Source organism: Strongylocentrotus purpuratus, unplaced genomic scaffold (assembly GCF_000002235.5).
Source record: "Strongylocentrotus purpuratus isolate Spur 01 unplaced genomic scaffold, Spur_5.0 spur5_scaffold_3, whole genome shotgun sequence".
Classification (NCBI taxonomy): Eukaryota; Metazoa; Echinodermata; class Echinoidea; order Camarodonta; family Strongylocentrotidae; genus Strongylocentrotus; species Strongylocentrotus purpuratus.
The window spans coordinates 24,041,868-24,057,785 of NW_022145609.1; the positions used below are offsets into that span (position 1 = coordinate 24,041,868).

General features: G+C 39.5%; 1 protein-coding gene across 3 annotated transcripts in view; it reads left to right on the top strand.

Moving 5' to 3' along the window:
• Positions 1 to 15,918, top strand: part of LOC590372 — a 41,292-nt gene that overhangs the window by 13,619 nt on the left and 11,755 nt on the right. For all 3 annotated transcript variants that reach the window (XM_030996016.1, XM_030996015.1, XM_030996014.1), the window contains exons 8-22: positions 1,398 to 1,666; positions 2,544 to 2,683; positions 3,173 to 3,332; positions 3,791 to 4,150; positions 4,789 to 5,166; positions 5,717 to 5,830; positions 7,227 to 7,349; positions 8,423 to 8,782; positions 11,152 to 11,259; positions 11,629 to 11,747; positions 12,283 to 12,517; positions 12,942 to 13,140; positions 13,318 to 13,586; positions 14,399 to 14,538; positions 15,442 to 15,601. In XM_030996016.1, coding sequence (XP_030851876.1) covers positions 1,398 to 1,666; positions 2,544 to 2,683; positions 3,173 to 3,332; positions 3,791 to 4,150; positions 4,789 to 5,166; positions 5,717 to 5,830; positions 7,227 to 7,349; positions 8,423 to 8,782; positions 11,152 to 11,259; positions 11,629 to 11,747; positions 12,283 to 12,517; positions 12,942 to 13,140; positions 13,318 to 13,586; positions 14,399 to 14,538; positions 15,442 to 15,601 — 3,134 coding nt within the window. The remainder of the gene's footprint in view (positions 1 to 1,397; positions 1,667 to 2,543; positions 2,684 to 3,172; positions 3,333 to 3,790; positions 4,151 to 4,788; positions 5,167 to 5,716; positions 5,831 to 7,226; positions 7,350 to 8,422; positions 8,783 to 11,151; positions 11,260 to 11,628; positions 11,748 to 12,282; positions 12,518 to 12,941; positions 13,141 to 13,317; positions 13,587 to 14,398; positions 14,539 to 15,441; positions 15,602 to 15,918) is intronic.

Here is a 15,918-nt window from a genome sequence, read left to right on the forward strand (position 1 = left end):
ATAGCCTACCCAGTGTACGGAGATGTACGGTATGTCATATATACAATGCGACCCAGAAAATGAAACCGAGAATTATCGATGTTTTATCATAACTTAATCACAATTATAATTAAATTGACGCATATCTGTAAAGCTTAGATCCTCCTCTTTCATCTGATGCAAATCATATGATGCATATTTCACGCATGAGTGATTAAAAGCAGTTTGAAGGAAGGAAACTATAAAAACGGATTTGTTTTCACTGGCTGCATGCCGTAGCAACAAACGTAATCGACAAAAGACTTAACTCCGTTTCGTTGACGATCAGATATAGACGAAAGACTTCATGCATGGCTGATTGTCAATAAAACGGAGTTAAGTCCTTTGTCAATTCTGCTTGCTGCTACGGCAGGCAGCCGATGAAAACGATTTTTTTTTTTTTTTTTTTTTTTTTTTTTTTTTTTTTTTTTTTTTTTTAAATCAAATTATGGAAATGCAAGCATCACTTTAAACAAAGGAATAACGCTGTCGAAGTGACGCATCGTGCGCAACGGCTGTACCCTCGAACAATTGCTTTTTTTTTATTAGGTTTGATTATCATATAATAACGAAGTCACAATAGCGTCTTTTCGATTTGCACTTTCATAAGTGGACTGCGACGTATGCGGTCACTTTTAAGCAGGGTTGACGAGGCACGCTGACTGTTGTTCGTTACCTTTTCGATGTTACACAACTACGACGCTCGCTTAGTGAGCGCGAAACGCGATCGAATAGCTAAAGATATAACTCCAAATTCGGTGGATGGCACTGTTCTAAAAAAATATGCTGCAGCAGATTAGCGTTGCATGAATAAAATGTGTTCAATTTATGATAGATTCTGCTTAGTGAGCGCAAAATTCGATCGAAAAGCTAAAGATTCAACACACCAAATTCGGTGCATGGGACTAATCTCGAAAATAATGCTGCAACAGATTGGCGATGCACAAACAAAATGTGTTCATTTCATATATAATTATGCAACAATTTTGATTTAAGAGAAATTACAGACACGAAAATGTGTTAATTTAAGAGAATTCACGCTTCCACCACTCTCCGGTTCTAGAATTAGGTCAATTGGGTCCATTTTGTGACTACAATTTGAACGTGCCTACAAAAGATTGCTTACGAACATGTATCGTCACAGTTTGGGAACGACGGCAAAACAAGGGCGAACACGTTCGAGAATTCTGCTACGAACGATGAGCTCGTCGATGCGCATGCGCACTGCTTCAAAAGTGACCGCATACGTCGCAGTCCACTAGTGAACGTGCAAATCGAAAAGTCCCTAATGACGCCTCGTGTGCAACGCGCATTATGGTTTTATCGCAATTATGTCATAGGTCCTGAATTGCTCTTTCGTTTTTATATTTTCCTCCTAGACAATACTACCTTGATCGGGTGATCTTTGGAATACTTCGGCTGTCAGGTGAGTCCGAGTACGAAGTGAATGCCGAAGTGGCCGATATCATCATCCATCCCGACTACGACGGCGAGACCTTGGACGCGGACATCGCTCTACTGCGTCTGACTGAGCCGGTGTCTTTCACTGATTACGTTAGGCCAGCATGTCTAGCCTCATCGTCAAATGAACTGAGTGATTATCGTCGATGCCTCGTTGCTGGTTGGGGGGCTATCTCTGAAGGGGGAGGTACGGTATTTTAATCTTTGATATTTAGCGTTGATCAGCCTATGTTCTAACAAGCCTATGTTCCAGCAATATGTATGTGACTGCATCCATGGATAAGTTTTGCGTAAACTGACCCATATAAGAATTGGTTAATTAGGCAAGTGCTTGCGTGGCCTGTGTTGTAGAGAAGGCGACACATGGGGTCGTCGGAACAGATGGGTGTCGTATGCCATATACAATAGGGGCACCTGCGCACAGGGGTGTCGGAATATTGGCATTTTTTAAGCATAGGACTATCAGTACATATAGGTATCGGCAGACAGAAGAGCGGTCTGAACTAAGGGGTGAAACCAGAACGTAGGGGTAAAAGAGGACCATATGGATGAACCCATACAACGTAGGGGGAGGGGGCGGGGGTAAACTGAAACATAGGGATGGAAAAATACAGGGATGACGAAGAATAGGGTATAAAAACGCGGGTTACGTAACTTAGAAATTTCAAACATAGGGTTGTCGAAACGTAGAGATATCGAAATATAGGGTTGTCGAAACATAGGTTGTCGAAACATAGGGATGTCGAAAACTTAATGTTGTTGAAACATAGCGGTTACGTAACATAGGAATGTCTGAACGGCGGGATTGCGAAAGATAGGGTTGTCGAAAAGTAAGGATGTCGTAACATAGGGGTGACGAAACTTGAGGTGTCGAAACATAATGGTGACGAAACTTAGACATGTCGAAACAAAGGGGCGTAGCATTATAGTTGTTTTTGTAACCGACCTTTTGTTGAGAGATAATGCAACATAAATACAAACAGTTTCGTATTATGGAAACATGGGTCATTTTATTTACTCATCAGCATCATCAAGAAGGCTAAGTTTATGAAAAATGTATACAGATCCTTCGGAGACTTTACAAAAAGCGGTGGTTAACCTTCTGGACCAAGAAAGGTGCAATTCCGACGTTTCTTACAACGGTACACTGACGGATAACATGATATGTGCTGGGTACGAACGAGGAATAATTGATACCTGTCAGGTAAATAAATGTCAAATTACTTTAATTTGTTTAAAAAAGAGGGATAATTTTGCACAGTCTCCTATGATGGTCATGAATAGTCGAGATCTAAGAACGAGGAGGGGGCGGGAGATGTTGAAGAAGGAAATGTACGATGAGGAGGAAGTGGAGAGGAGGACAGGGGGAGGAGGAGGAGGAGGAGGAGAACAGTCACCAACAACTTACAAACACTCCAAATGAGAGACAAATGCAGACACGGCTATTTTCTATGTATTTTCAAAGTGCCAAGGAGGAAGGAAGAGGATGGAGGAAAATGAGGGGTAGAGGAGGAAGAGAACGAGGAAGAAGGGGAGGGCAAAGACAATACATGTGACGAGGAAGAAGGGGATGAGGAGGGGACGAGAAGGAATAGGAGCAGAAGGGGTTCGGGGTGAGAAGGAGTAGAGTAGAAGGAGGGGAGGAGGAAAACATTCTTTAATTCCAATAATAATGTTTACCATATGGCGACAGGGCGACAGCGGTGGGCCTTTGACCTGTGAGGGCGATGACGGTCGATGGCATCTTGTCGGAGCAACAAGCTTTGGAGATGGATGCGCAAGACCACTCTTCCCGGGTGTCTATACCCGAATCTCACAGTTCCAAGATTTTATTACAGCTGTGGTTTCGAATGGTAAGTATAAGCTGTTATGCCATCGCGCTCTTTACGATCAGACTACACCGAAATTTTGGAAGAAAGCGATTGAATAGTTGCCACTTGCTCATTCTCGGGAAGTTAGAATAATATACTGATGTCTATTTTTGAAATCTGTTTATATAAACTTTCTAATTAGTCTTTTTTAACACGTGGAGATCAATTCACGATTCAAACCATTCAATTTTTATCTGTAGAAATTATGCCATTATTAAGCTTGGGGTCAAGCAGTTTTCTTTCAAAATCACTTTTTCTTTTTGTTAATGTGAATCATCAAAATGTCTAGAATGATAATAAGATCATATTATTACAATTTAAATTTGATTTTCATGTGACAGTTAATAATTAAGTCTCGACCAACTCAAGAAAAATTGTGAAACATCAGTCATAAATGAGAAAATGACAATGATTTGATACTAACTTTATTCTCCCATCAGCATACTCACCGGGGATATACGAAGTTGACCTTGACAACGGCGTTCCCACATCCATCGCGTCTCCGAACTACCCGATGAACTACGACACCAATGACGTCATCGTCTGGAAGATATCGGCCCCAGTCGGCCGCAGCGTAAGGCTGGACGTCGTTGAACTTTTCCTAGAGAGCAACTACGATTATCTGTACGTGGGCGATGGACTGTTTCCTCAAAGTTCTACCGAGTTGGCGAGAATGACGAGTTATGTCGTCAGCAGGTCTGTGACGTCACTTGGACGTCACATGTGGATGAGGTTTGTCAGTGACTACTTATATACTGACGCCGGGTTTGAGGTTGAAGTGAACTCCGTGGATCCAATAGGTAATTATCTAACCCCCTGCAGAATATTTTCGTTTTTTTTTACTCTCAAAGCTTGTCGGGATATTTCATCTTCTAACTTTGTATGGTTTTCTTCTAAATCGTAGGTAAAAAGGATGTATAATCATGGTGATTTTAAAAGAAATATAACCTCAGTAGTCATAAAAGATATACCATCATAATAGTTTTAATCGAAAATGTAAGGCATCATTTGCGTCTGGCTGACAGCTTATTGATATTGATTCTTTGAAGTACAATGATCATAACTACAGATCCCCTTTGGAATGTGTCTCAAGTACATGTTTCTCAAAAGAGTACAGGTATTCCTTTTCCCACCACTGGATAGCGATGTTATTTAAGATACAGAATGTAATGTTGTGTATAAGCCGTGGGTAAATTTGTTGTAGACTTGTGACAGTTGGTATTCATAGCAAGGTTAATGAAACAGTGCCCAGAAATCGATTCACTCGATTACTCAACCAATAATTATCACTGACGCCTTTTTAAACCAAAACAGCACTGTTAAAACACTTGTTATTTTCTTCTCTCTCTATCTTTATCTCTTTCTCTCTCCCTCTATCTCTCTATAACTATCTATATTTGTTATCTCTCTTTCTATCTCTATCTCTCTCTCTGTATAGATGATAATCCAGTCATATCCGTCATGGCCAACATGCATACCAACACGGTACAGATCTCTTCCCCCAATTACCCTGCCAACTACCCTGCCAACTTTTACGACATCTGGCGAATCGTTGCCCCGACCAATTACACGGTCCTGGCCCTGATCTTTGATATTGATCTCGGATCCGAGGATGGTACCCTGATCGAGATAGGCTACGGGACCAGTCCTCACTGGCAAACGATCCTGCAACCCGTCATGCATTCGCTCACCGCTGATGACGACATTGTGGGGTTCGTCGTCTCACCGATCAACTCCCTCTGGATAAGATTCCAAACAGGGAATCAGACAAGCGGAAGGGGTTTCGCCATGTATGCACTCGCTGAACGAATAGCAGGTTCTTGAACATTTTATTTTGGGAATCATTAAACGTACTTTATCCAGGCTTGCCTTTTGAATAAACCAACATCCAAACTATATCATGTAAACATCATACAATGAGAAATAACTATACGACCTGATAGTTTTAAATGTACATTTGATTAACGAGTCATTTAAAAGTTAAACTCATCAGAAACGTGCAAACAAAAAAACGTGTAAGATTCATAATACGAAAGTATATTATTCTACATTATATTTAAACATCCCATCAATCTGTTCTGATTCTTTATTAAGAGAACAATGAAATAAAAGATGATTCTGGGGCGAATGCACATTTTAATACAGTACTTACTAGCGGGTGTTAGATCTCATTTGGTATTTTAGAGTACCATTATATGCTCATAATTGTGTGTACACTTCCTGAAATTGACTCCACTATGATTTAATCCTATCCGATGTTCAACAGTCAAATTTCCTAACTTGATCTTTCTTAATAATTTTGTTATCATAACTGCTTCATGTAATTCAGTAACGAAATGTCATGTTCTATGTTGTTCTATCTACAGATCTAAATGAATGCGAGAGAGATCCTTGTCGAAATGGAGGCACTTGCATGGACCTCATAGATGGTTACCAATGTAGTTGCCTGGATGGATACAAAGGAAAGGATTGTACTCAAGGTCAGTCATATATGTGGAAGTGTCGTGGTTGAGTGGTTCTTTTGCTTGTATTTCAATAAAGGGGGTTGAGAGTTCAAATCCCGACCCGGGACAAACGTCCCTTGACCAGAAATTAATAACTGTTGCATGACAGCAGCATGACATGCAATAACGATATGCTATTATGATATGTCCTTTGGAAAGACATCTACATTTGCCACACTCAACCCAGGTGATGTAAATGGGTACCTGGCAGGAGTTAATTCCTTGAAATGCTAGACCGCCTTAATGGCAGCATAGCTAAAGCCGGGGTAATAATCTCCAAGTTTGGAAGCACTTAGAGACTTAATTGTAATTTGCGCTATATAAAAACTGAGTTATTTTTTAATAGATTTCCACTCTCAATCCAGGTGTAAAATAATAATATTCTGGGTCTATATAGTGCTTGATGCATCGGCGATGTCTCTAAGCGCATTACATATATATATATATATATATATATATATAGGCGTGAAGAAAAAGGTCTAGGAACGTGAGACGTAGCTGTACTTTACAAGTTTATTACGAGCTTTCGGCTTGTGAGGCCTTCTTCAGGTTCTGAAGTGCAAACACATACAAATACAAATACATTGTATGAACAAATATACATGGCTTACAAGGCATAAGAGGCATACAAGGCCTCACAAGCCGAAAGCTCGTAATAAACTTGTAAAGTACAGCTACGTCTCACGGTCCTAGACCTTTTTCTTCACGCCTACATATTCTGGAACACCCGTTGTCATGTCAGAGAATTCTCGCACTTGTATATATACACCTAAGTTTGTCGTCGAATTTAGGCTTGCCTACAGACAATGTATGCACATTCTCCATTTCCTGGGGAGCTTTCCAGTCAGTCGCATAATAAAAATATTATTCATTTATTTTTTTGTTTTGAGAAATTACATTAAATCAAGTCATTCCTTAGTTTCGTTTTCTTTATGCAAAAGACAATTTTATTATTGCCTAATTAATGGGATTACACAATAAATATTAGGTGTTTTATTCAACTTACAGAGCTACAAGGCCCTTAAAAATATCTGTAGGTAAACCTATAACAAGAAGGACTGTTTGATGAATGTTGAATCTCCCTGAAAACAATGAAAATACTTGTTAAATCTGTGACTGTGGTCTGCCCTTCTTCCAAACGTTTAGAGACGTTCTCCCCGTTTATTTTTCCTTTAGATATGCTTTTATCAAATCCGTTCATAACAAACTTTCTTTACTTAGTGATCCCAGGTAACAATGTTTGCTTGTTAAATATGTAAATACGGTACATCCTCCTCCAAACTTTTAGAAATGTCTCTCCTCGTTTTCCTCTACTTCAAATATGCTTTTATCCAATCCATATATATTACATTTCCTTACTTGCTGCTCCCAGATAACGATGAATGTCGGTATGAGAACCCCTGCTACAATGGAGGATCCTGTAACAATGATTTTGGAAATTTCTCTTGCGAGTGTCCCGAAGGGTACACGGGATCACTGTGTGAGATTAACATTGGTAAGTGTACATGTTGGTATGGATTCCTGGTGTCCGTACACTATTGCTATCCTAAGATGGAAATAAGTATGATTGTACGTAGGTAATATCGGACATGAACGGGGAGTAGGCCTTGAAGAACCCGGTAGAAACTGGCGAAATGTCGCGAAAAGAAGTTGTAAGTAATTCCAGTAATTGATTTATAGCATCGCTAACAATTTATACGATACCGGATGAGTCATAATCTTCATGAAAGTAATATCTCAATCATTGAATATAATTTTGATAGGATCGTTGAAAATTAGAAGTCAAATAAACATTTGGCAAGTGCACTACATCAAATCATCTTCTCTGTGAAAAAGCAAAACTGTCAGAATAAGATTTAATTTATCAAATTAAGTATTTAAAAGAAAAATTGTTACCTTTTTTTTTGTTTTGTATTGTTCAAAGTGACCTAATTAAAATAGTTCAAGCTCTGAAGTACATTACATTTCATTTCCTAGATATGGGATGGGTGCGCTGCGGCTAGAGTATAGAGTCCATGAAATGCAATTTTCAATTCGTAGCTATCCTGTCTTTAGTGGACGTATCGTGGTGTGGAGGTTCATTCACTTAACTTTCAATCCAAAGATTGAGGGTTCAAACCCCAGCCCATTAATCCACATTTGCCAATCTCCACCCAGGTGTTAAGGGGTGTCTGTCAATTCTAGATATCTATCAAGGTAGTATCTTCTCCCAGCTTGGATGCTGATTGCAACATTTTGTCCACACATCTCTGTTGGCTGCTATCCTAGTAGACTCTCGCGTTGTAATTCCACTCCATGTCGTGGTGTTCCCCTTCCAGTTAGTTATTGTTTTCCCTCTTAGTCTGGTACCTTCTACTTTTCCTTCCAATAAATCTGCTATGATTATGCAGGACTCTCTTGAAGAACGCCGTGAATGCCTCGGCTTCCTTGGTTAAAAATATTATTACTATTATTTGTATTTTTGTATCACTCTTATGATCATTATCATTATTATTTTATTATTTGTATTGTTATAATTTGTATTACTATTATTATTATTATCATCATTATTATCAATTCATTGCACAGATACCAGCATCACTGTGATAAGACTTGAAGGGAACGAAACCACCGTCATATCTTCACCCGGCTATCCATCCTACTACGACTCGAACCTCGACCACACTTGGTTAATCATGACTCCAGAGGGTCACATCCTCCAGGTACAGATCCTAGACCTGGCCCTAGAGACGGACTACGACTACTTGGACATTGGTTACGGGCCTGGTCCCAATGAACCTGGTTCTTGGGAGCTTCAGAAACTGACTGGGTATAACTATTCCAGTGAACCCGCTACACCCGGTCACTCTATGTGGATCAGGTTTACCACGGATGTCTCAAGGGGCGATATCGGCTTCAGTCTTCGTGTCACAGCTATACTAAACCCTGGTAATTAAGATAATATTATCCTAGGCCTGCTTCTGCTTTAGAGGTGTCGTGGTCTAATGGATACGTCACCGGACTGTGGATCACATGGTTTGATGTTCGAGTCCCGCCGAGGCACTATGTACTTTGGCAAGACATAGTCTAAATTAACTACTATTCATCCAGGTGTAGCAGATGGGAACCGGGTAGAAATGTATTCCTTGAATAGTTTGAACGCCTTTGAATAGGGCAACAGGGCTAAAAACCAGGGATTTAATTTTACTTTGTTTGAGCTTTCTCTGGGATGAATTTGCGTGCAATATAAATGAAGCTATTCTACTTATTATTACTACTAAGTTAAGTAATATTATTCTTATTGGCAGCCCATAGACCACACGGGGCATGCAATAAGATATGATGCGACCCGTCAACCTCGGGGGGGGGGGTGGGGGGGGGGGGAGTACTCGCTTAATACGGTATACGGGGATGTGCCGCTCTAATGGGTTACTTTTTTGTCAAAAATTTAAAAGTCAGGAACGTATCTCGCTATAGTGAAAATTCCAAATGCAAAGTCCCGCAAATTCTTTTTAAAACGATTTCGCTTTTTCATCCAAAGTCCTCGCCGATAGTCGTACAGATTTATCAATATCATTAATTTGAGCACCGCTTCTGACTAATTTATAAATGGGTAATCCCACCCCCCCCCCCCCCCCCCCCCGAGCGTACCAAAACAAAATTCTGTGTAAGCTATACACAAAGGATCACAACTTAGCCTATGCCACTACAACTTCCGGGTACATCTTTCTGAAAGGAGCATGGAACTTGCTTTCTAGACGCGCCATAAGATAACGAGGGGGTAGGAATTCTTCAGAAAAGACCTCCCCCCCCCCCCCCACACACACATTTTGAATGGAAGTCCCTAATAATGTGAACAATTTTTTGCCAAAATGACCCTTAAAAATGAGTTTGGGTTTACACACTTCAGCCACACATCCCGTCCAAACCAAATCTGAGTAACCCCCCCCCCCCCCCCGGGCCATCAACATTAAAAAAAATCGCCCCCCCCAAAAAAAAAAAAAACATCCGCTGCTGTAAGTGGATACGTAATATATCACAGGTTAGTAACGCATCAAATATTTACCTCCCTCGCTCAAATTAAAAGTCAATCGTGTTATATTATACCTAGTATGCTTAAAACAAATCAATTCATCAAAGATGAAAGTAAGGATATTGATTATCCTTTTTTTTCTCATATGAAGCAGGAGGGAAAACTTTCCATATTGTTTAAAGGGACTGGGTAACATTGTTCAGATGAGAGATAGTGGTTCTAAGGTAGTGACTTCAATGCTAGATGTTCAATTAAAGATAATCTGAAAATTTGAGTGAAAACGGACCATTATTCATGGTACAAATTGGAAAAAACTGATCTGATCGATTCCTTAATTCTCCCAACTAGGTCTAGATCTAGATCTATAGAACAATTTAATTACATTTTAGGTGAATGGAAATCTCACAAAGCAATAAAATGGCTCTACATTCCATTCCAGACATTTAAGTGTTGACAGATTTTTTATAGCCTGTTTTATGTCTTTTTTTCATGGAAAAACGGTTGGGAAAATTCAAAAATGTTTGGGAGAATTTATTGTTAATCACTGTTAGAGGGTGCCTCACATCGACGCCTTCACAGAAAACCATAGATATCTTTGTGGTTTGAGAATTTGTTCAGGATTTTTTGCCTGTCAGAGGGTTAGTACAGTAGAAGGAATATAGTAAGTTACATTTTATACAAAAATTAAGCAATTTTTTTCATCAACCTTCAACAATGTTACCCAGTCACTTTAAAGTGTAATACGCAGAGGCCTTCAAATATAATTTTAGAAATATTCCTAGCTCGCCTGATAATTTCCCCAAAACAACTGACCTAGATTCTATGCTTACAGAAGCTGATGAAGAAAGGTAGGCCTACGAGACAGTTAAGAACAGTTATGTTTTAAAAGATATTCCCAAGTAATCTGATGAAACTTACTTGTATATTATAAAATTGAGGTCGTGCCTCGATCATAATATATTTTTTTCCAGAGTGATTATTTCAATCATGCTTAAAAAAATGTTCCATTAGGGCCCCGTCTCAAAAAGAGTTGGGATTGATCCGAATCCATCGCAAGTCCTCCTATCAATCTCAAGTTTGCTGTCTCCTATCTCTTATGTACATACCTGCGATTGATATCAATGGCAAACAAGTTGCGATTAATATCAGCTCTTTATATGACGGGGCCCAGACGTTATATTGCTATTCAAAATCTATCAGTTAGAATCCACGATAACAAATCGTTTACTAGAATTGATATTATTGAGATTATCTAAATTTCGATGCTTTGAATATTTAATGACAGGATGCAGCAGCGGACAAATCCAATGTTCAAGTGGATTGTGTATCAGCGAATCGGCAAGGTGTGACGGAAATAATGACTGTCTCGATTTCTCAGATGAGGAATACTGTCGTAAGTTTGGATTTAACGTTTACATTCGCTTCTCAATTAATTCCTATCATTATAGTTAGCCTACCTAAAATCTACACTTCGCTAAATTGTATAGCACACTTATCTATACATTTTTATGTTATATCTAGGCCTATATATTCAGGGATTTTCTATATTTCTGGATTCTATTTTAGTTTTTTTTTCTTCCCTGAGTTTTTATTTACCAGTTCCCCAAACACATAAAGTCTTTCATGATCTTCAGCCGTCGAATTATTTTGATGTCTCTTTTTTGTTGCTGTTATTGTGTCTATATGTTGTCTGCTCTCCTGATTTCTCTGATATGTTATCGCTGCTTTTCACCCTTCATTCATCTATTTTTCGCCCACCCAGCGTACTGCGAACAAGTTCAATTTGACATATGTAGACAGAACCTGGCCTACAATTTGACGTTTTTCCCGAATCGGAACGCAGAGACAGCGGACGCTGCGGCGGGAAACTTTACAGAAATTGTAAGCAACGGAGAGTTTTTCCGATGCTTTATTTAAACAAATATTTTTCAGTTGATTCTTTATTAATGGTGGGTTATGTCGAGCTTGTCGATGATTTTCATAGATAATGCCAGGAACGATTAATTTATTAGTTTTAACTTCAGTAAAACATTGTCCTTCTACGGGTATTGACCCGTATATCAACCAATGAATTTGATATTTGTTTATACGCATTAAATAATATTTTTGTTTGTATAAGTGATTCATTTCGAAGGGATATGTACGGTAACAACAACAGGCCCACAAAAGGGTGTATATAACAGACACGTAACGACCAAAAATATGCTGGAGATCTTTATTTAATGTAATATTTATTGTTTGTCTGAAAATACATTATTTATGTTACATTCATCGGTACGAGGTCCCCCGTACCACTTGCAAGAGCAGTTGGCTTCACTGTTGATGTTGATGTACCGTACACATCTACGTTGCAATTGCCTTTGAAAATCCTGACGTGAAATCCTCAAAGTTTATACTTTCTAATGATCTACTATAGGAAGCTGCTATATCATCGTGCCATGATCACCTGTTCCCTTTCATGTGCTCCGTTTACTATCCGGAATGCACCCATAATGGCCCCACCCATCGGTTGTGCTACTCCGACTGTTTGGCAGTCACTGATGCCTGCAAGGCATCCTTTGAGCAACTCCTCGACCGTCCTTGGCCCGTCAACTGCTCCACGTTGAACGATGAACAGGAGGAAGATGGGAGCTGTTTTGGCCCTGCGGGAGGTAAAGACCATGCATACATGTTAATGATATCGAATTAAGAATATGCTTGGAATTAATAAGATCCACTAAGTGTTTAAAAATAATAATTCATAAAACAGAAGAAAAGATGTCAGCATTTTCTATTGAATTCATCACATGTGGCAGTGGCGTAAAGCTAATGAGATAGGGATGGCGGCACTGATCTTACTGCCAAGTGGGTTTTTAGAGAAACATGAAATTCACCAATCAAACGGGAGGGGTATTCAAAGGTTGTCTATCATCTTCTTTGGGCATCCTTTTCCCTCCCCTTTTCATTTTATTTTCGATTTATGCTAGTTTTGTTTTATTTGCTTGGGGGGGCGCAAAGGGGTGCTATTCGAATTGGGTGGTTGTGCCTTCCCTTCCCGTCGTTGTGCCACTGACATGCGACTTTATCCCCCTGCAGATCTTTTCGATACCAACATATGCGGGACACGCCCTGCATACGCCCCAGACCAATCCAGGGTTGTTGGTGGTATCAACGCACGCCCAGGGGAATTCCCTTGGATTGGTTCACTCCGCATCGAAGGATTGGACTTTGGAGGACATTTGTGTGGGTCTACATTGATCAACTCTCAGTGGGTTCTTACCGCAGCTCACTGCGTGTAAGTATGATGCCACTAATCAACTCGTTTGCTCTGTGGAAATGAAAATTAAATTTACAACTTGACTCAACCAGGGATATTTACTTAGTACAATTGTTATAGTAGCGAACGTGTTTATCTCTAGATGATATTTCGCCCTTGTAAAAATTACTTTTTTACACCCCATATCATTTATAGTTATTACTACGTCGATCGTGTGGTTTTTGGGAACGCACATTTGACAGATGACTCCGACAACGAGGTATCTGTCGAGATGGCTGATATTTTCGTCCATCCCGAGTACGACCCCTATTTCCTCCTCAACGACATCGCTCTGATACGCCTTGCTGAACCGGTGACATTCAGTGACTACGTTAGACCCGCGTGTCTGGCGGAATCCTCGGATGAACTCAAGGACTATCGTCGCTGTCTCGTTGCTGGATGGGGAGCTACACAGGAAGGCTCACGTATGCATTGTTTTGTAAAGCGAGGTTCCCAGATGAAACGATGTGTGTGTGTGTGCGTGTGTGTGTGTGTGTCCTTAAATGCAATACGATTTCCTAAGTTTTATCCGGGTACCGTTATCACCTAACAGTGCATTTCAGTGTATAGATTACACCAATACCCATTCACTACGCCTGGGTCAAGAGAGGCGACTGAAAATGAAATATTTTATCTATGGATATGCCCAGCGGGGAGAGATTCAAACTGTCAACCACTCTTTTTAAATGTCATGTGAATCAATAACTACACCACTGTGTTTAACTATTTAGTGCTGATATAGGTTGCTCCATTCTTACAGGGGTTATTGAAACAGTACACTAGGTTATCTGATTGAAAGGAATGTGACATCCGCATGCCCCTTTCAAATTGAGAAGCTTTTTAACATCCTTTTCAGATTTTCTTGATCACGTAGGCCTGAAAGTTCATAACGAATTTAATTTCACCCACTTAATTTGATTCGCATTCTGACAATTGAAATACAATTACGCGTAACATCTAAATGAAATACTTTGTAACGAAGCACTTAACAACGATTTGTGCATCAAATTTGATAACTTTACGAATACTATCTATTGTGATTATATATTGCATTTTAATTATTAGATAGTCACAAAATTAAAAATCATGCTAGATAGTAGTGCTACAAGATTTCGACCTTTTAATAGCGGGAGCACTCATCTCTTTTGAAATGGTTTAAAACTTTTGATGACAATTAAACTTGAAGTTCGTTTGCTTACAGAAGATGTACACGATGATTTCTTTTAATCTTTTACAGCGTTGACAGTGAGCTTAAAGAAAGCAGTGGTGAACCTCCTTCATCGAGACTCGTGCAATTCTGAACTTTCCTACAACGGGAATGTGACAGAAGAAATGATTTGTGCTGGATATGAACAGGGCGGCATTGATACTTGTCAGGTAACTGCTATCCATGGCGTAGCCTGGCCTTAGCCATGTAGTGGGGGCGGCGGCATCGGACATAATAGGCAACCAAAAGGAGGTTTAAATGCAAGAAAATACTACTAACTAGTAGTACTACTACTACTACTACTTCTACTACTACTTATTATGATCATATTAATATTGATAATAATAACAACGAAAATAATTAAAATCTAAAAGTATAATATCAGAAATGATAACAATACTACTACTAATTAGTATTATAAATCTGGATTTATATTGGACGAAATACCGTCTGTTACCACTTTAAAGATATTATTATCCCGGTCACCAGATTCATTCATCCGCCAAATTTGCAGCATCTCCATTCCATGAGGAGTATTCTTACCATACGGTCACCGTGAGGGCAAATGGCTATTTCTATCACTAGGGCTTCGTGCTTCTATAATGTCCCCAGTCTCTTCTGAGTGGAATGAAAAATGTCGATAAACATGCCGTACCAAAGGACATTAATGCTTTGCCGGGGGTCGAACCCATGACCTTTGATTTCCAAGTATAGTGCTCATACCGTCCTCCTACGACAGTATGGACTGAGGGGGGAGGAGGAGTATTGGATTTGCTAATTATCTTTAATTCCCCCCAAGTTGTGTTTCTCCTTACCCGTCATATCTATATTTGTTTCATTTGACCGGATATTTGGGCTGTAACCCTGTTTTTTCACTTAGTGATTTCCAATGTTATAACATTTTTGTCTTGGTTTCAGAATTTTAAGTATCCTATGAATATATCAAATGTCAAAGTTCCTAGTACTTTATTCGAAAACGACACCTGTGTGTGGTCCTATGTAGCATAATTCGTTTGGTTTGCAAGTCATCCAATCAAATTTACTCTCTCGTGTTTATAACCAAAAAAAATCAGGGAGACAGCGGTGGGCCTTTGACCTGTGAGGGTGATGATGGTCGATGGCATCTGGTAGGAGCAACAAGCTTTGGATATGGATGTGCAAGACCACTCTTCCCGGGTGTCTATACCCGAATCTCACAGTTCCAGCCATTTATTACAGCTGTGGTTTCAGGAGGTAAGTACACATGTGCAGGAGAAACATGATCAGATGACTTTCGGCATGAACAACATCAACAAAAAACACGGCAATTTCAAAAGCTTTGTCCATCACCTATTGATATGTGCTTACATTAAAATGGCGTATAACGTAATCCGATAATTGAAAATATGATTCATGGGTACTACATAATCGGAAAATCGCGTTGAAAACAGCCATACTTAAGCAATTCGTCCTGCACTCGTCAGAGTTAAACGCAAGAATGAAACAGAAAGCCGAAATCGAACAATATAAACGGAAACTAAAAGTAACGAGGCGTGAATATAACGAGCTCT